Source organism: Podarcis liolepis (assembly GCF_965112155.1).
Source record: "Podarcis liolepis genome assembly, chromosome: 13".
NCBI lineage: Eukaryota > Metazoa > Chordata > Lepidosauria > Squamata > Lacertidae > Podarcis > Podarcis liolepis.
The window spans coordinates 57164974-57180364 of record NC_139573.1 but is presented as its reverse complement, the minus strand read 5'-3'; the positions used below and the strand labels follow the sequence as shown (position 1 = coordinate 57180364).

General features: G+C 44.0%; 1 protein-coding gene across 4 annotated transcripts in view; it reads left to right on the top strand.

Annotated features, from left to right (window-relative positions):
• The window catches only part of CORO1C (coronin 1C), a 69830-nt gene that overhangs the window by 32057 nt on the left and 22382 nt on the right, over positions 1 to 15391 (top strand). For all 4 annotated transcript variants that reach the window (XM_083470923.1, XM_083470926.1, XM_083470924.1 and 1 more), the window contains exon 3: positions 10630 to 10752. In XM_083470923.1, the coding sequence (XP_083327049.1) occupies positions 10630 to 10752 (123 nt within the window). The remainder of the gene's footprint in view (positions 1 to 10629; positions 10753 to 15391) is intronic.

Sequence of the window (15391 nt, the reverse complement as noted above, 5' to 3'; positions counted from 1 at the left end):
TGATAGCAAAAAGGTTTCCCATTATAAAAAGCTTACAAGCTGTGGCCCTGCCCCTCAGAATGGCCTGTGGGAGCTCTGTCGGCTGCTGTGCTGCTCCACTCAACAGCTGATGGGCAGAAAGCCGTTCCTGGCGGTGGGCTCAACTGTGCAGCTTCCCTGCCCTTTCGGGCGAGATTGAGGGGAGGAGGAAGGGGGTCTACGCTGCCCCTTAGATTACCCTTGCGATCTATGCTTCTGAATAGGTAAAACAGCTGTTTAGAGGGTGCTTCCCACATGTGCATTTCGCTTATGCATGTGGGGGCTTGGAAAGTGGGAAAGTTGCCTATATAATCTAGGGCAGGTGGGCGAGACTTGGCCAGAATGGTCTGGGGGGTTCTCCACCCCCTGCTGCAAGGAATTTCATGCAATCCTTACCAGTGATTGCAAAACATGTTCCTTTAAGGGGGGAAATGGCAACTAAAAAACCTAATGATGCGCTTACACCCTTTATTTCTGGCTTTTTTGTCTTTTTGTGAGAATATGGGATATTCTCTCCTCTTTGCATGAAACTTAATCTTAGAATCATAGAATCATAGAGTTGGAAGAGACCACAAGGGCCATCGAGTCCAACCCCCTGCCAAGCAGGAAACACCATCAGAGCACTCCTGACATATGGTTGTCAAGCCTCTGCTTAAAGACCTCCAAAGAAGGAGACTCCAACACACTCCTTGGTAGCAAATTCCACTGTTGAACAGCTCTTACTGTCAGGAGGTTCTTCCTAATGTTTAGGTGGAATCTTTTTTCTTGTAGTTTGGATCCATAGCTCCGTGTCCGCTTCTCTGGAGCAGCAGAAAACAACCTTTCTCCCTCCTCTATATGACATCCTTTTATATATTTGAACACGGCTATCATATCACCCCTTAACCTCCTCTTCTCCAGGCTAAACATGCCCAGCTCCCTTAGCCGTTCCTCATAAGGCATCGTTTCCAGGCCTTTGACCATTTTGGTTGCCCTCCTCTGGACACGTTCCAGTTTGTCAGTGTCCCTCTTGAACTGTGGTGCCCAGAACTGGACACAGTACTCCAGGTGAGGTCTGACCAGAGCAGAATACAGTGGCACTATTACTTCCCTTGATCTAGATGCTATACTCCTATTGATGCAGCCCAGAATTGCATTGGCTTTTTTAGCTGCCGCATCACACTGTTGGCTCATGTCAAGTTTGTGGTCAACCAAGACTCCTAGATCCTTTTCACATGTACTGCTCTCAAGCCAGGTGTCACCCATCTTGTATTTGTGCCTCTCATTTTTTTTTTGCCCAAGTGCAATACTTTACATTTCTCCCTGTTAAAATTCATCTTGTTTGTTTTGGCCCAGTTCTCTAATCTGTCAAGGTCGTTTTGAAGTGTGATCCTGTCCTCTGGGGTGTTAGCCACCCCTCCCAGTTTGGTGTCATCTGCAAATTTGATCAGGATGCCCTTGAGTCCATCATCCAAGTCGTTGATTTAACAACAACAACAACAGCAACAAATTTATTAAATTTGTGAGGTCCATGCCTTTACACAAAATACCATAAAACATTATTAAAAGATAAACAATAAAATTATAAAAGTAAGCTAAAATTCGTGCCATGCTGTCCCAGCAAGGAAACTACCCAATAAACCCCACCATTCAGGGAAGAAGATACAGCAACAGGTTAGGAGAGCAATGGAAGGGACCTCATTGTTTCATCCAGAAACCATACCCTAGTTTTCATAGCCTTCACCACAAAGACCGCTACCACGTGAGAAATCCGTGGATCAGCGTCCACCAGTAAAAACTTTACTTGGTCCTCAGAGTTGACTATTGATTTGGGAATAGTTTCTAACATCGCATCCCTGAAGGCCAAATAGATGGGACAATACAGCATGTAATGTATGAGATCCTCTTTGGTTCTCATATGACAAGGACATATACGCTGCTCTACTGGGATTTTTGCATATCTGCCTGACAGATAGGCCGTAGGAATGGTTTGAAAACGGGCCATAGTAAAGGCTCTCCGAAGAGTGGGATTGATGATATTCCCCAAGTAATTGGCGCAGATTTTGACTGCTTTCAGTCGGGGAAACCAGTGGGAGGACCCTAGGGGCTGTATCTTTGTGATATCTAACAGAGCGTCTCTCTCCAGGATCCATTTCTGGACGTTGTCCGGGCTCCACAGTTTAAGGATATTAAACTCCGGTAGGGTGTATCTAACCAGGATCTCAGATAAATTTTGGCGCCAAGTGGTGTTCTTTTGAAAAGATACAAAGGCTTGTTTGGCCAATAAGGTGTTTGAAGTGTTTGCAAGGTTGATGTAAAATCGTAGGAATCTTAAGTCGTTGATAAAGATGTTGAATAAGACCGGGCCCAAGACAGAACCCTGTGGCACCCCACTAGTCACTCTTCTCCAGGATGAAGAGGAACCATTGATGAGCACCCTATGGGTTCAGTCGGTCAGCCAGTTACAAATCCACTGAGTGGTAGCATAGTCAAGACCGCATCTTGCTTCTCTCCTGTTGTGGTTTCTGTTGCCTCTTCTCAAAAGCTAGCATTTTCACAGGAACAGTGTGCAAACCATTGCATGTGCAGGATAAAAGCCCCCACCATATGTTGTATCCATAGTTGGTCTTTCCTGCCCTTCAATGTTCCTCCTGGGCATTCAGTTGTGTCATCTCTGAGGCATATGGTGTTTCATCTTACTGCACAACTGAGAAATCAAGAAACCTGCAGTTGCTGGGAAATATGCCTATAGTTTGCGCCTGTATAATCTGTATGAAACATTGGGCCCTTCCCCTCAACCTTTCCTGTTCCTAATTCCTCCAGGAAGACCCCTTTTTGAACTTACTTGCATGTGCTGACACCAGAAGCCTTCGCAGGCATCCCTTGAGGTCTTCCAGTGGCTGGGGTGGGGGGTGGGGAGTGCTAACAGAAGTACATTACTACTGTTTTCTTCTGTTGAGGGACTATCAGCACTTTCACTCATAAAACTTGCCTATGAAAATGTTGGTTTTAGTTTGAAACTTGGCGTGAAAATCTGAAGCTTAGGATCAAAATCCCTCCTCATTTTCGGAAGCTGCACTATTTGTTTTTCTGGGGAAAGACCAGAATTAAGAAACGGCATCTCTTGCTTGCTCCACACAGCTGAACCTCTGCCAGCTAAATATGTCATTCCTGTCCTGAGAGCAGTGAGGAAGAAACTGCAAGTGTTGGGTTACTGTAGAAGTTAAGGTCTGTGGACTATGTGGCATGGAGTGAGGCTGTGACTAATAGGGCAGGCCACCAGCCAGTAAACGGGCAAGCCACCAACCTAGGATTATCACGTCTCTTGTTCTTTGCCTTCTCTTTTATGCTCACAAGGAATTTGATGTGGAAGTGAAGCGTTCCAAATTCAGCCCCAGCATCTACTAAGTAGACAGTTTTGTGGCACAAGTTAATTTATCAGAAATGAGTAGCATCCCATTCTTTTGTGATTTCTCTAAATTCAGCTCCTCCTCCTCATGTTAATATATACTAAATATATATTTGACTGAGGGCCTGTGTAGTGTAACTACAGAGGCAGTGTAACTAACAGAGCAGGGTGGTCCAACACACAGCCCGAGGGCCACATGCGGCCCTCGATGAATTTATTTGTGGCTCTCAGCCTCATTTGCCTGCCCCCCCCCATGTTGCCTTCCCAAAGCCTGGTAAGTGCGGTGCTGGCTTTGGGAAGGAGGCATGAGGATTCTGACAGGGTCCTAGAGTCCTCCTTCCTCCTTCCCAAAACCTTGTTAGTACTTTCCCAACTTACATACAACACAAAAAGAAATTGTACAACATTACTATAAAAATAGGATTTCAGCCATAGAGGCCAGTCTTGTAGGTCAGGGCTTCACGGATGACAGAGAGGAGGGCATTCCTGAGGGCAGTCACAGTGGTTCAGAAGTAGTGACACAGAAAGGTATTCTGCTTCTTCTGGTTTCTAAGGAATGCAAGCTAGATTCAGTGGTACCTCAGTTTACGAACTTAATCCATTCCGGAAGTCCGTTCTTAAACCAAAACCATTCTTAAACCAAGGCGTGCTTTCCCTGATGAGGCCTCCCTCCACCGGTGCCCTTCCACCATTCGGATTCCATTCTTAGACCGAGGTAAAGTTCACAAACCAGGACACTACTTCCAGTTTAGTGGAGTTCGTAAACTGAATTGTTCATAAACAGGACTAGTTACAGATAGGTAGCCGTGTTGGTCTGCCATAGTCAAAATAAAAAAATTCCTTCCAGTAGCACCTTAAAGACCAACTAAGTTAGTTCTTGGTATGAGCTTTCGTGTGCATGTATGTATCTGAAGAAGTGTGCATGCACATGAAAGCTCATACCAAGAACTAACTTAGTTGGTCTTTAAGGTGCTACTGGAAGGAATTTTTTTATTTTGATAAACAGGACTGTTCTTAAACCGAGGTACCACTGTACTCTTCTAGATTTTGCCATTCTCCTCCCCTCCCAATACAGTAGGAGCAACAAACTGCTGTTCAGTACTTGAAATGCAGTAGCTGTGCCAAGTACTCACTTTCTTCCTCTGGCAAGCAAGTTGGCAGTTTTGTTCTGCCTGTATCTGCCACAGCTAATTTTGTGGTGAATTTCTGCGCATTGCCATAGATCTTTCCAGGGCAGATATTCCATAGAAACTACTGCATTTTCAGGGACCTTTGTTCTTGGACCTAGCACTTCTCGGTGTTCCGTTGTAAGCACATGGCACTGAGCAATGAAGTCATTTGGCTGCTTGGTTCATAGTCTTCCCAGTGGGTTGAGATACCAGCCCTATTACTACCTCTTAGCTATTTGGATATTTGAAAAACTAATTGAGTCGCACAGGCCTGGTGAGGCTCCTCATGCTTTCTAAAAAAAATCCTTGAGCCATAAATCATTTGAGTCCTGATAACAAGTCACGTAGCTTTAAAGCTTGTCTCTTGCTGACCATGGCGGTCTCCAGCAAGAGTTTCTCCTGCACAACCTGCTTTGAGCTGAATGGAATGGGAGCAGGGAGGGGGAGCCCACGGAGAGCCTTGTGTTACTTCTGTTTACTCCAGTAGGGCCTGTGTGCTGGAGGAGTTCCTGTTGAATTGCAGCCTGTGGTCCATGGATCAGAACAAGTTAGTTTCTTGAGAAGAATATGGCAACCCGTTGTTTTACACACCATTTTTGTTTCTACCAATTCAAGATTTGGATCCTGCAAAGCAGGGCCCCACTTTCTAAGTGTGATGGTGCTCTGCGAAATGTAGAACTACAAACTGGATATTATTATTTATTAAATTATTATTTATTAAAGGTGTAAAAGGTGCTTTTCACAGCCAGTCCGTTGCTCTTCAAGACTTCCAAAGTACTTCTTTCAAATGGAACTATCTGTCAGAACTGCCCCTGATTACTATCAGCTCAACTCCAAACAGTGCTAAGTTATGTGTCCTGGGTGGTTCTGCTCTGGGCAAGATGTTTTTGATTCCAAAACCCCATACTCACGTTTCAATCATTAATTTTTCCACCTTGTTTCCCCACTCTTACAGTCCCATAGGACTATAAAGACACAATTTATATGCACATCTTGCTTCTTACCCCCCACCCCATGTTAGCTCATGAACATCTTCAGTCTGCTACTGGTGCTGTGTAACAGGCTTAGGGGACTTTGAATGAGTTTTGCTCATCATCTGATAGCTGTTCATGTTTCAACCAGTTGTTTTGCTAGAACTTTCAGTTGCTAACTGATGTTACTTGAATGTATTCTGTGAGTTTTGATGGAAGGTACAAGCTTTGTGTCCCCAGAGCAACTTAAATGGCTCTCTAGCAGTCTTTTGGTGATGGTGGTGTTACTATATTCCCCGTTTCCTTATCTTAGCAAGGGTTAGTCATGGAGAGCTTGGCCGGCTTGCTGGATGACTGATGGCCATTTGTCATGGTCTGCATCAACTCTATGGTCTTCATTTAAGTCTAGCACCTGGGTATAACCCATCTGGTGTTGGTAGATGTGGGTGCTCTATAGATGCAGCAGGTCTTGTTAAATGATGAGAGGTGGGACTGAGGTTTTGAACCTTGAGGTGGGAGTGAGTTGCTGCCAGGCCATAGGAGACACTGTTCCTCTATGAAGCAGAGAGCTTCGTTTGCGTTTCAAACCCATTCTTTGTGATCCAGTTTTCTTCCCCCCTCTGCTCCATTCTTCAGCATACACAAAGCGGAATGTGCAAGTTGGTGCCACTTCCTTATTTCCAGCTGAGGCAATAACAGACATTCCTGAGGAAGTGACTTTCTACATTCAGTTATCTGAGAAGTATATTTCTGCGATTAGCTGCCTCTTTCTATGAGAAAGACGGGGTTAGTCATGGTGGAAGACTGCACCAGTTTTCCTGCCCATCCTATCAGGACTTTTACACAGAAATCTATTTTGGCCTGTGTGACTTCATTAAATGGTCTTATTTGGCAAACTTTAAGCCCTCTGGAAGGCTTTGTGTGAAAAGCTAGCTTATTTATTTTATTTATCAGCTAAATTTCCATACTGCTCTTCATCCAAGGATCATAGGGTGGTTTACAAATATAAAAAGACAAAAGTATATAACACAGTAACAAACAAATACCCCCCCCCCAAAAATAGCCCATAGATTGTGTAAATAGCCAAAGGCCTGAGAAAAAAGGAACAATAAAGGTAATCGTACAGGATGACCAAAGCAGTTTCTGTGCCAAAACTTAGTGTAAAGCCCAATTGAAAAGGATCTAGAATATCAGTTTCCTCCAAGAGCATCTGGATCTGTTCCATGACCACCCACTCAAGAACCTTTCCCCAAAAAGGGAGAATAGCAACTGGCTGGTAGTTAGTTAGATTTTCAGAATCTAGGGAAGGTTTCTTGAGGAGTGGTTTTGCCGCTGCCTCCTTCAAACAGGCAAGGACCACTCCCTTGCGTAAGGAGGCAGTGATCACCTGCCTTCCTGGCCCAGCCAGATGTCCCTTTCCTGCTAGTTTTTATCACTCATGCGGGGCGAAGGTCCAGAGCACGTGGCCACTCCAGCTGATCCAGGCACCTTTTCTGCATCCTGAGGCCTTACCAGCTGAAGCTCACCCAACACAACAGGACTAGACGGTGCTCTGGACACCCTTCGAGATTCATCTGCCTTAACAGTGGATTCAAGATCCCAGCAGATGCAAGTGATTTTGTAGTCAAAATGCTTTGCAAAACAAGTCAGTTAAGGGTTGTTTTAAGCATAATATCCCATACATCTACTGTGGTACCTTGGGTTACATACACTTCAGGTTACATGCGCTTCAGGTTACAGACTCCACTAACCCAGAAATAGTACCGCGGGTTAAGAACTTTGCTTCAGGATGAGAACAGAAATCGTGTTCCAGCGGCGCAGCAGCAGCAGGAGGCCCCATTAGCTAAAGTGGTGCTTCAGGTTAACAGTTTCAGGTTAAGAACGGAACTCCAGAACGAATTAAGTACTTAACCTGAGGTATCACTGTAATTGCTAGGAATTGTTCTGTGCTACAGCTGCTCATTTGTTTTTATCTTAGTTTTATCAACATCCATAATGATTGCTCTAAAGTGACCAGCCTACTTTTAGGCACTTAATTATTTTGTGGCGTTTAACATTAAAAACAACACAAAACACTGTCATGATGCATATTGCAGAAAGTAGTACTAACATACTGTACATGTTCGCCCTAGTGAGGAACCAGGATTGTATTTTGGGATCTCTCCCACCCAATGAGCAGGTTTGCACATAACACTAAGCCATGGTTAGTGACCATAGTTTGCTCTCAAGCCATTCAAAACCAGGTTCTAATCCGGATTTCTCAATCTCTTATATGAGAGCAATTTGTAGCTAGCAGTAACTTTGTTTTGGACAACATAGTTAACCATAGTTACTGCAAATCAGGAGAAAGTATTATTATTTTTCCATGGATAGAGTAAGAAGCCTATGAATCTGCAGGGTTCAAGAATGGTTTGGTGGTTGGTGAGATGACACATAAACTGGGCAAATCAGAGGGTGATTCACATGATCCTAAAAGTAAGCTAAAATGTGAGTTGCAGTGAATTGTGCTTGTGGGTGCTCTGTTGCAGACCAAAGTCCCATTTGACTACAACTGACTCATTATTGGAAGCCTTTGTGGTGAGGAATTTAGTAGTTAATTTTCAAAGCTGAAAGCCCATCTTTTCCATTCTGATAAACCTCTGTAGGTCTTAATCTGGTCTGTGACCACTGAGAGACCCTGCCAGTCTGATTGGTGAAGCTCATCAAACAAGAAAAACCCCATTCTGATTCTGAGATTGTTTACCAAGTTTTTAGTAAGCAGTCATTATATGTGAATAAAAGACTCCTGGTTACATCCCAAACTGTGACACACTTGGTGTAAGGGCCCATGCAATTATATTTGTTTTTCTCTTAAGTGTATAAAAGGGTAGTAAGATAATGACACGAAGAGAGTGATAATTGTAGGTCTGCGCCTTAGCAAATGAATTGCCATTTTAGATAACTAAAAAAATCATAAAAAATCATACGTTCCATTCATTTCACACAAGCTGCTGAGTGAGACTGAACACTCAGCTGTTTGTCTGAATGTTTGGTGTTTGGTTTTAATCTTGTTCATACAGACGGGAGGCATTTGCAAGTTTAATATGTATGCACCAGCTAATTTCCCTCTCAGTCAAAATCCTGATTGAGACATTAATACATGTCTGGATTACACAATGTTGGTTCTCTCTTAAGATAGTTCTGTATTTTTCTCTTTAAAATGTTCAAGTGTTGCCATGTTAGAGAGTTAAATTTTTCACAGGCCCCTCAACCTGTTGATTTTGTATTCCTTAGATGTAGTACTTATCTCCCCCCGCCCAGACCATCCATCTACCGCTCCATTTAGATTTTGGCATAGAGGAAATACGTTTTCCTTCCTCCCCACCTTCTTCAGTGTCTTATATGCAAACTGGCAGGCAAAAAGTTGGGAAGCAGATGTGGGGGAACTTTTTCGGGCCAGGGCCCACATTTGCTTCTGGGCAGCCTTCCAGGGGGCAGAGGCAAAGTGGGGAAAGCAACAGGGGTCAGTTTTGTGCAGTTTCTACACACACTCACACAACCCTCTCTATCCTGACAAGCAAGGGGCAGGATCAGAGCACCGTGACACATCCCAGGCAGGGCTAGTGAAGGGCGTGGCCTAGAGGGAGTTGGGGGGACCACATGGACACATTCAGCCCTTGCGCCTGAAGGACTCTGCGCTGGTGTAGGGATGTCTTCCTCAGTAGGCTCACAGGCCTCTGAATCTTTGCCCTTTCTCCTCCTGAGTCATTTTCTTCCCCTCAGTCCTGTCCATGATGTTTCCTGTCGACAGGGGTGGAGAGCCTTGTCTTTCTGGATGGTGTTGAACTCCCAACTCCCCTCAGCCCTCAACGTTGGTGGGCTGGAGGATCACCACCCCTGCTTTAAGATAGTGTGTACATGCAGATAGAAGCTGCTGCCCAGGGGCTTGGTCTGACACACCATTGGCCAGCAAACAGTTTGGTGGTTCCTTAAAGGTTGCAGTAGCAATTTGCTCTTTGATCAGAGGCTGTGCATATTCACCTCTCCATCCGGTCACAGGCACAAGATAGGCATTTAAGTGGCCATGCCCATGACATGTTCCTAGCTGTGAAGAAGAGATACCTCTCTATTCCGTTTCAGTGGAACTCTGTAAGGATTGCTTCGTGTTGCTGTGTCTCATAGTCCTTTAGGACTTGCCCCTCTCTCCTGATTTTGACAAGCAGGTTTAGGTCAGTCTGCAAGAGCTAATGGCTATCGCTGCTTCTGAAACCTTATGCACAGTCAACTCTGAATTGGGGGGAAAACTCACTTCCCTGGAATTAGCAGTGCAGTAATTGGATGCATGATCCAGGGTTCAAGCAGCATAAGGAGCAAGGAGTAGCATAGGAAACCCAGTCATAGGTGTTTGTGTCTGAAAAAGGCAGCTGTCATGAATCTGCTACAGCTCAATAAATGGGGTGAGTTTTAAACACTTAAACAAGTGCAAATCTTTGGAGAAATACAGCTTAAAGGTTTTTCTGACATTACAGCCATGCAAACTTTGAAATAAGTTTGGAAAGCTGCCCTACCTCCAGGGGAAAGCACCCCTGCTTGCATACAGAAGGCCTCGGCTTCACTCCTTGCCATTTCCATTCAGAGGATCTCTGGTAGCATCAGTTAATGGGAAAGGCCTCCCTCATCCCATCCTAGAGAGCTGTCAGTCAGAGTAGGCAACACTGGGATAGATGGCCAAACAGTCTGATGGAACCCCAGGAGAGCTGCCGCCAATGTTTGTCTATGTGAATTTGAGCAATTAACTTTGCCTTCAGTTAACCTATTACAGTCAAGGTGTGACTGTTAAAAAAACCTTAGCACCATACATTTCTATATTTTGTGTGTAAGAGATAATTTACTGAACATGAAGTGCTGGCTTTGGGGGTGTGGAAGTTGTGACCTCCAGAGGTTTGACTGCAGTTCCCATCATTCCTGACCATTGGCCTTCTGGCTGGGACGGATGGGAGTTGTTGTTCAGCAGCATTTGGAGAGAGGCAGGTCACCTGTCCCTGGCTTTTTTGTATTTTGTTCCTTGTTCTGTACATTACAGCACTTTTTTCACTCTCTTCAGACAGGTAGAATTGACAAATCCTACCCCACAGTTTGTGGCCATACGGGACCTGTGCTTGACATAGAGTGGTGTCCTCACAATGATCAAGTCATCGCCAGCGGCTCGGAAGACTGCACTGTCATGGTGAGTCGCTGCATTAAGCATCTCAAAAACTTGCTTCTTGCTTTCACTTGGAAGTAGTTTTGTAGCCCTTCATTAAGTTAGCCGTATGGTAGTCATTTTAAACTGGCAGCCAGTCATCCTTGTTCCAGCTTTAAAATACAACTGCTGTGGGCTCATAGATGGTACACTGAAAGGCAGAAAATATTACTTGCATTGTCACAGCATGCAGAACTGGAGTGAATAACACTGAAAGGAAAATTGGCCTTCACTGCACTTGAAGTGGTTCTGTGCTGAATTTTCGTTTGTCTAAAAATTGAATTAAAAAGCCACAATATCAAGATAGGTGGATTTAATTTTATATAGCACTAAGTTCATACCTGTGTGTTGCACCTCTTCATCCATCTGACGTCTGGATTTGTTTTCTATCTCATGGTGGCTTATCCTGCACCATCTCCTGTGATCTCACTTTGGAAGACGTTGACATTTAAAAAGAAGCAATTTGGGTTTGCAGAGTTCACCACGAAACAGGATTGTGTGCTAAAGGATGTTGGAACGTACTGTAAGAAACATAATTCAGAAGGCACATGAAATGTAATGAATGCCGTCTGGAGGTTCGATAGAAGTTAATTTGAGCTTCTTGACAGAGAGAGATATTTGCCTCTAACCCAAGTTGCTTGGAGAAACTGGTTTGGCATTGGAGGAGAGTGGTGTTTTTTTTTTTACAGAGCAGTTTGGAGTTTGGTGACAACTGATTTTCTAATGAGTATAGGGGGAAAATGTCCAAAGCAGGGATCTTCTCCCCCCGCATTCATTTTACCAGTTGAGAGACAAGAGGAATCATGGGAAGTTTGAGTGTCTGTGGCCATTTGCTGTCTGCTTACTGGGGAGAACTGTGAAGACCCTCGTTTGCTGTCATCTACCGCTGCCTCAGAATGGTAAAGCCATTTGTTCATTAGGGACCTAAAGTATCTGAGGCTGTGTAGATACATAACTTGAGCAATGAACTAGAAAATGCCATCTCTATCCTATTTTGTATTTAGGTATAGCCTTATCTTCAGGACTGACCCCAGGGAAAACCGGTTCTTCCTGTTGGATAGCTCAAGTTGACTCTAGTGATGTCACTACTTGCCTTTCCCTTCTCAGGACTCTTTTGTTTTGTTTTTTTAAAATGTTAAGAGTTGATATGGTTTCTAACAAAATGTATGTTCAATTGAATGCCTTAAGAAGGTGGTTTTTTTAATTTTTAAGTGTCTTGAGGCTGGATCTCTCCCTCCTAATCAGGATTAAGTCCACAAACACCGCTTAGCACAGCTTCAGCACCTGGTGACATGTTACTCCAGGGTGAGGAGCCTTGGACAGGTGGGAGATCCTGCCATCTTCATCTGTTCCCTCCCTCCCCCCCCGACCCCTAACTTTGACAGGTGGCAGAAAAGCCAGCCTATCCACGTCCCTTGCACAGTGCTTCCCACACTCCTGACAGCCAGCTAGTTGTCAAGCACCACAGCACCAGGGGGGTTGCCAGCCCAGTGCTTGGCAGCCCTGAACTTAGGGCTTGCAAAGCTTTCTGCAGGGCAGGGCAGGGCAATTGAGTTCCCCACCTATGGCATCGGGTGTGGAGCAGTTGGGCATGGTTTGAGGGGATTAACCTCACAGGCCGATTTGGGACCCCTTCCAGGCAGTGTTTGAAATCCTCTGGCTGCCTTGCTCCACTTGTGACCAAGTGAAGTTGTCTTGTTGCCAGGTTTGGTGACTGGCATCTTCACGATCCGGCTGACGCCGTGCAAGTTGGTTGGGGAGAAAGGAGCATGTGGCTCCATTCAGGGGCTTTGGTGGGGAGAGGAAGAGGCAGCATCTACTTGCTGCAGAAGAATCCCGGAGAGGAGAGGAGGAGGAGGAGGAGAGAAATTGGGCAGTGTGCACATCCTGGGGTGCAGCCTTCAGCTACTACAGCCTGCCGTCATTGCCGAGAAGAGAGAGAGAGCGAAAGAGCGCAGTAGCAGTAGCAGCAAAGCAGAAGTCCAGTCTGTCTCCTGCTAAGGGAACAGCGGCAGGAGCAGCAGGAGCAAGCGACTTAACTGCCCTGCCTGGTGCTCATACCTGCCTCTCGTTCTATTTCCACCTATCCATTGTCGTCCTCCTGTTTTGTTCTTGTGTTTCTCTCTCGTCTCAAGTGCATGGCTGGGATAAATGATAAACAATAGATAGCCTTTTCTCTTTGGTCAAGTTGGAGGGGGCGGGATAAATTTCATACCCTTTTGGCCGTAAGCTTAATGTCCAGGCCTGTCCCTGGCTTGGAACAGTGTCATGTGATTTGGCCCAACTTGTTGATTCCAGGTAGAGCCCTGAGACAAGAAAGCTGTATTAAGATGCAGTGTGGGGAAACAAACTTTTAAAAAATGATTTTTTATACTGATTTTAAGGTATCTGTTTTGTTTTTGGATTAAAATATTGTAAGTCACTTTCAGTTCCCATGGCAAAAAAGTAACAACAGTCATACCCTGGAAGTTCTGAAAGAGCTACAAGGAGAAATTAAACATTGGGAGGAATTTCACAGAGCTTAAGGTTATTAGAATTTTATGTGGGAGATGGAAGGGGAACTAGGGAGAATGATCCAGAGAAGTGGTTTCCAAACTTCCCACCCACAGTTCACTTGAAAACTGCTGAGCATCTGGGTGGATTACTTAATGGTTTTTCTACCTGTGCCTTGCAATCTTATGGAATTCAAACCGTAATACAATTAATACAAATCATTAGAAACAAAAGAAGCAATAGACATACAGTGGTACCTTGCAAGACGAAAAACTCACAAGACGAAAGAGTTTTTCATTTTTTGAGTTGCTTCGCAAGACGAATTTCCCTATGGGCTTGCTTCACAAGACGAAAATGTCTTGCAAGTTTGTTTCCTTTTTCTTAAAACCGTTTCCTATGGGAAACCGTGCTTCGCAAGACGAAAAATTCGCAAGATGAAAAAACTTGCAGAACGAATTAATTTCGTCTTGCGAGGCACCACTGTATTTATTGTGATGGATGTGCCGCTAATTCCAGGTTGAAATGGGCCTACTGGCCGTCCGTTCCCCATCCCTACATTACATGCAGTTGGGAATTTCTTTCCCTGTTTTATTTTAAACTGAAAAGCAGCCTTGGGGACTGCAATAAAGGGGGGGGGAGGAAAAATAGGTTACTGAGCTATTTGCTCAAAATCATCCTCTCCCAGATGTTTTTTCACCTTATGGAGGGGGATATGGGGAACCAAAGGAAAGCATGGTAAATGTGCGTGGGGATAGTGATCTTGGGCTGACGTGCAGCACCAAAAGCGAAGATTAATAGCTTTCCTGCTATTAATAGTACCTTTCTAGGCTTCTTTTCAGTTTTTGAGAAACAGCTCCAAACTGAGAAATTTACCCAATCACGTGGCTGAGGCCTGCTCCATGTCCTCAGAGGCGATCACTTTTGAAGTCCCATAATTCCTCAGAGATTCTCCAAGCAGCTTCGCTTTGCTCATTTTGCCACCAGAGCAAAATATTTTTACGTTTTTAAAAGGTCTTCCTAAACACACTGATGGCAGTCAGTCTCTGATTGAGTTTCCCTTTTACCCTCTTCTTACATGGGGACCCCCACAGACTCCCATCCAGGTCCATTCATTTTTTTTTAATAAAATATTTATTGCAATTTTTAAACAACAAAGATAACATCAAACACATAACAAACAAAAAAGATCAAAGTAAGATTATAAGAAAAAGTAAGAATAAGAAAAGAAAATACAAATAAAGTAAAGATATTCATAAATCATATTTTCATAATCTTTGGACTTCCTCACATCACCCTTCCCTGCGTTCTCAATCATATAGTTATATGCAGCAATTTGTTACCTTACTTCCATTCTTATTTTATAAATCTCAAATATTCAATTCCAACTTTAGAATGTTTTGGTCATAAATTAACCTACTAGGTTTGAACATAATATTTCTTCAGGTTTCGCAATTTCCCTATACATCACCTATTCTCGTATGTCTTACACTAAATTTACTGCTGCCGTGTTACTCTCATTTGTGCATACTCCTAACATTCGTACAGTTTGTAATGTTTTTGTAAATAGTCTTTAAATTTTTTCCAGTCCTCTTCCACCGTCTCTTCTCCCAGGTCTCGAATTCTGCCAGTCATTTCAGCCAGTTCCATGTAGTCTGTGAGTTGCGTCTGCCATTCTTCCAGAGTGGGCAAATCCTGTGTCTTCCAGTGCTTTGCGATGAGTATTCTTGCTGCTGTTGTTGTGTACATAAAGAAAGTTCTATCCTTCTTTAACACCCCTTGGCCCACAATGCCCAGAAGGAAGGCCTCTGGTTTCTTAAGGAAGGTATACTTAAATACCTTTTTTAATTCATTGTAAATCATTTCCCAGAAAGCCTTAACCCTTGGGCATGTCCACCAAAGGTGAAAGAATGTTCCTTCAGCTTCCTTACATTTCCAACATTTGTTATCAGGCAAGTGATATATTTTTGCCAGCTTGACTGGGGTCATGTACCACCTGTATATCATTTTCATAATATTTTCTTTCAAGGCATTACATGCCGTGAACCTCACTCCGGTGGTCCATAACTTTTCCCAGTCAGCAAACATGATATTATGCCCAATGTCCTGTGCCCATTTTATCATAGCTGATTTG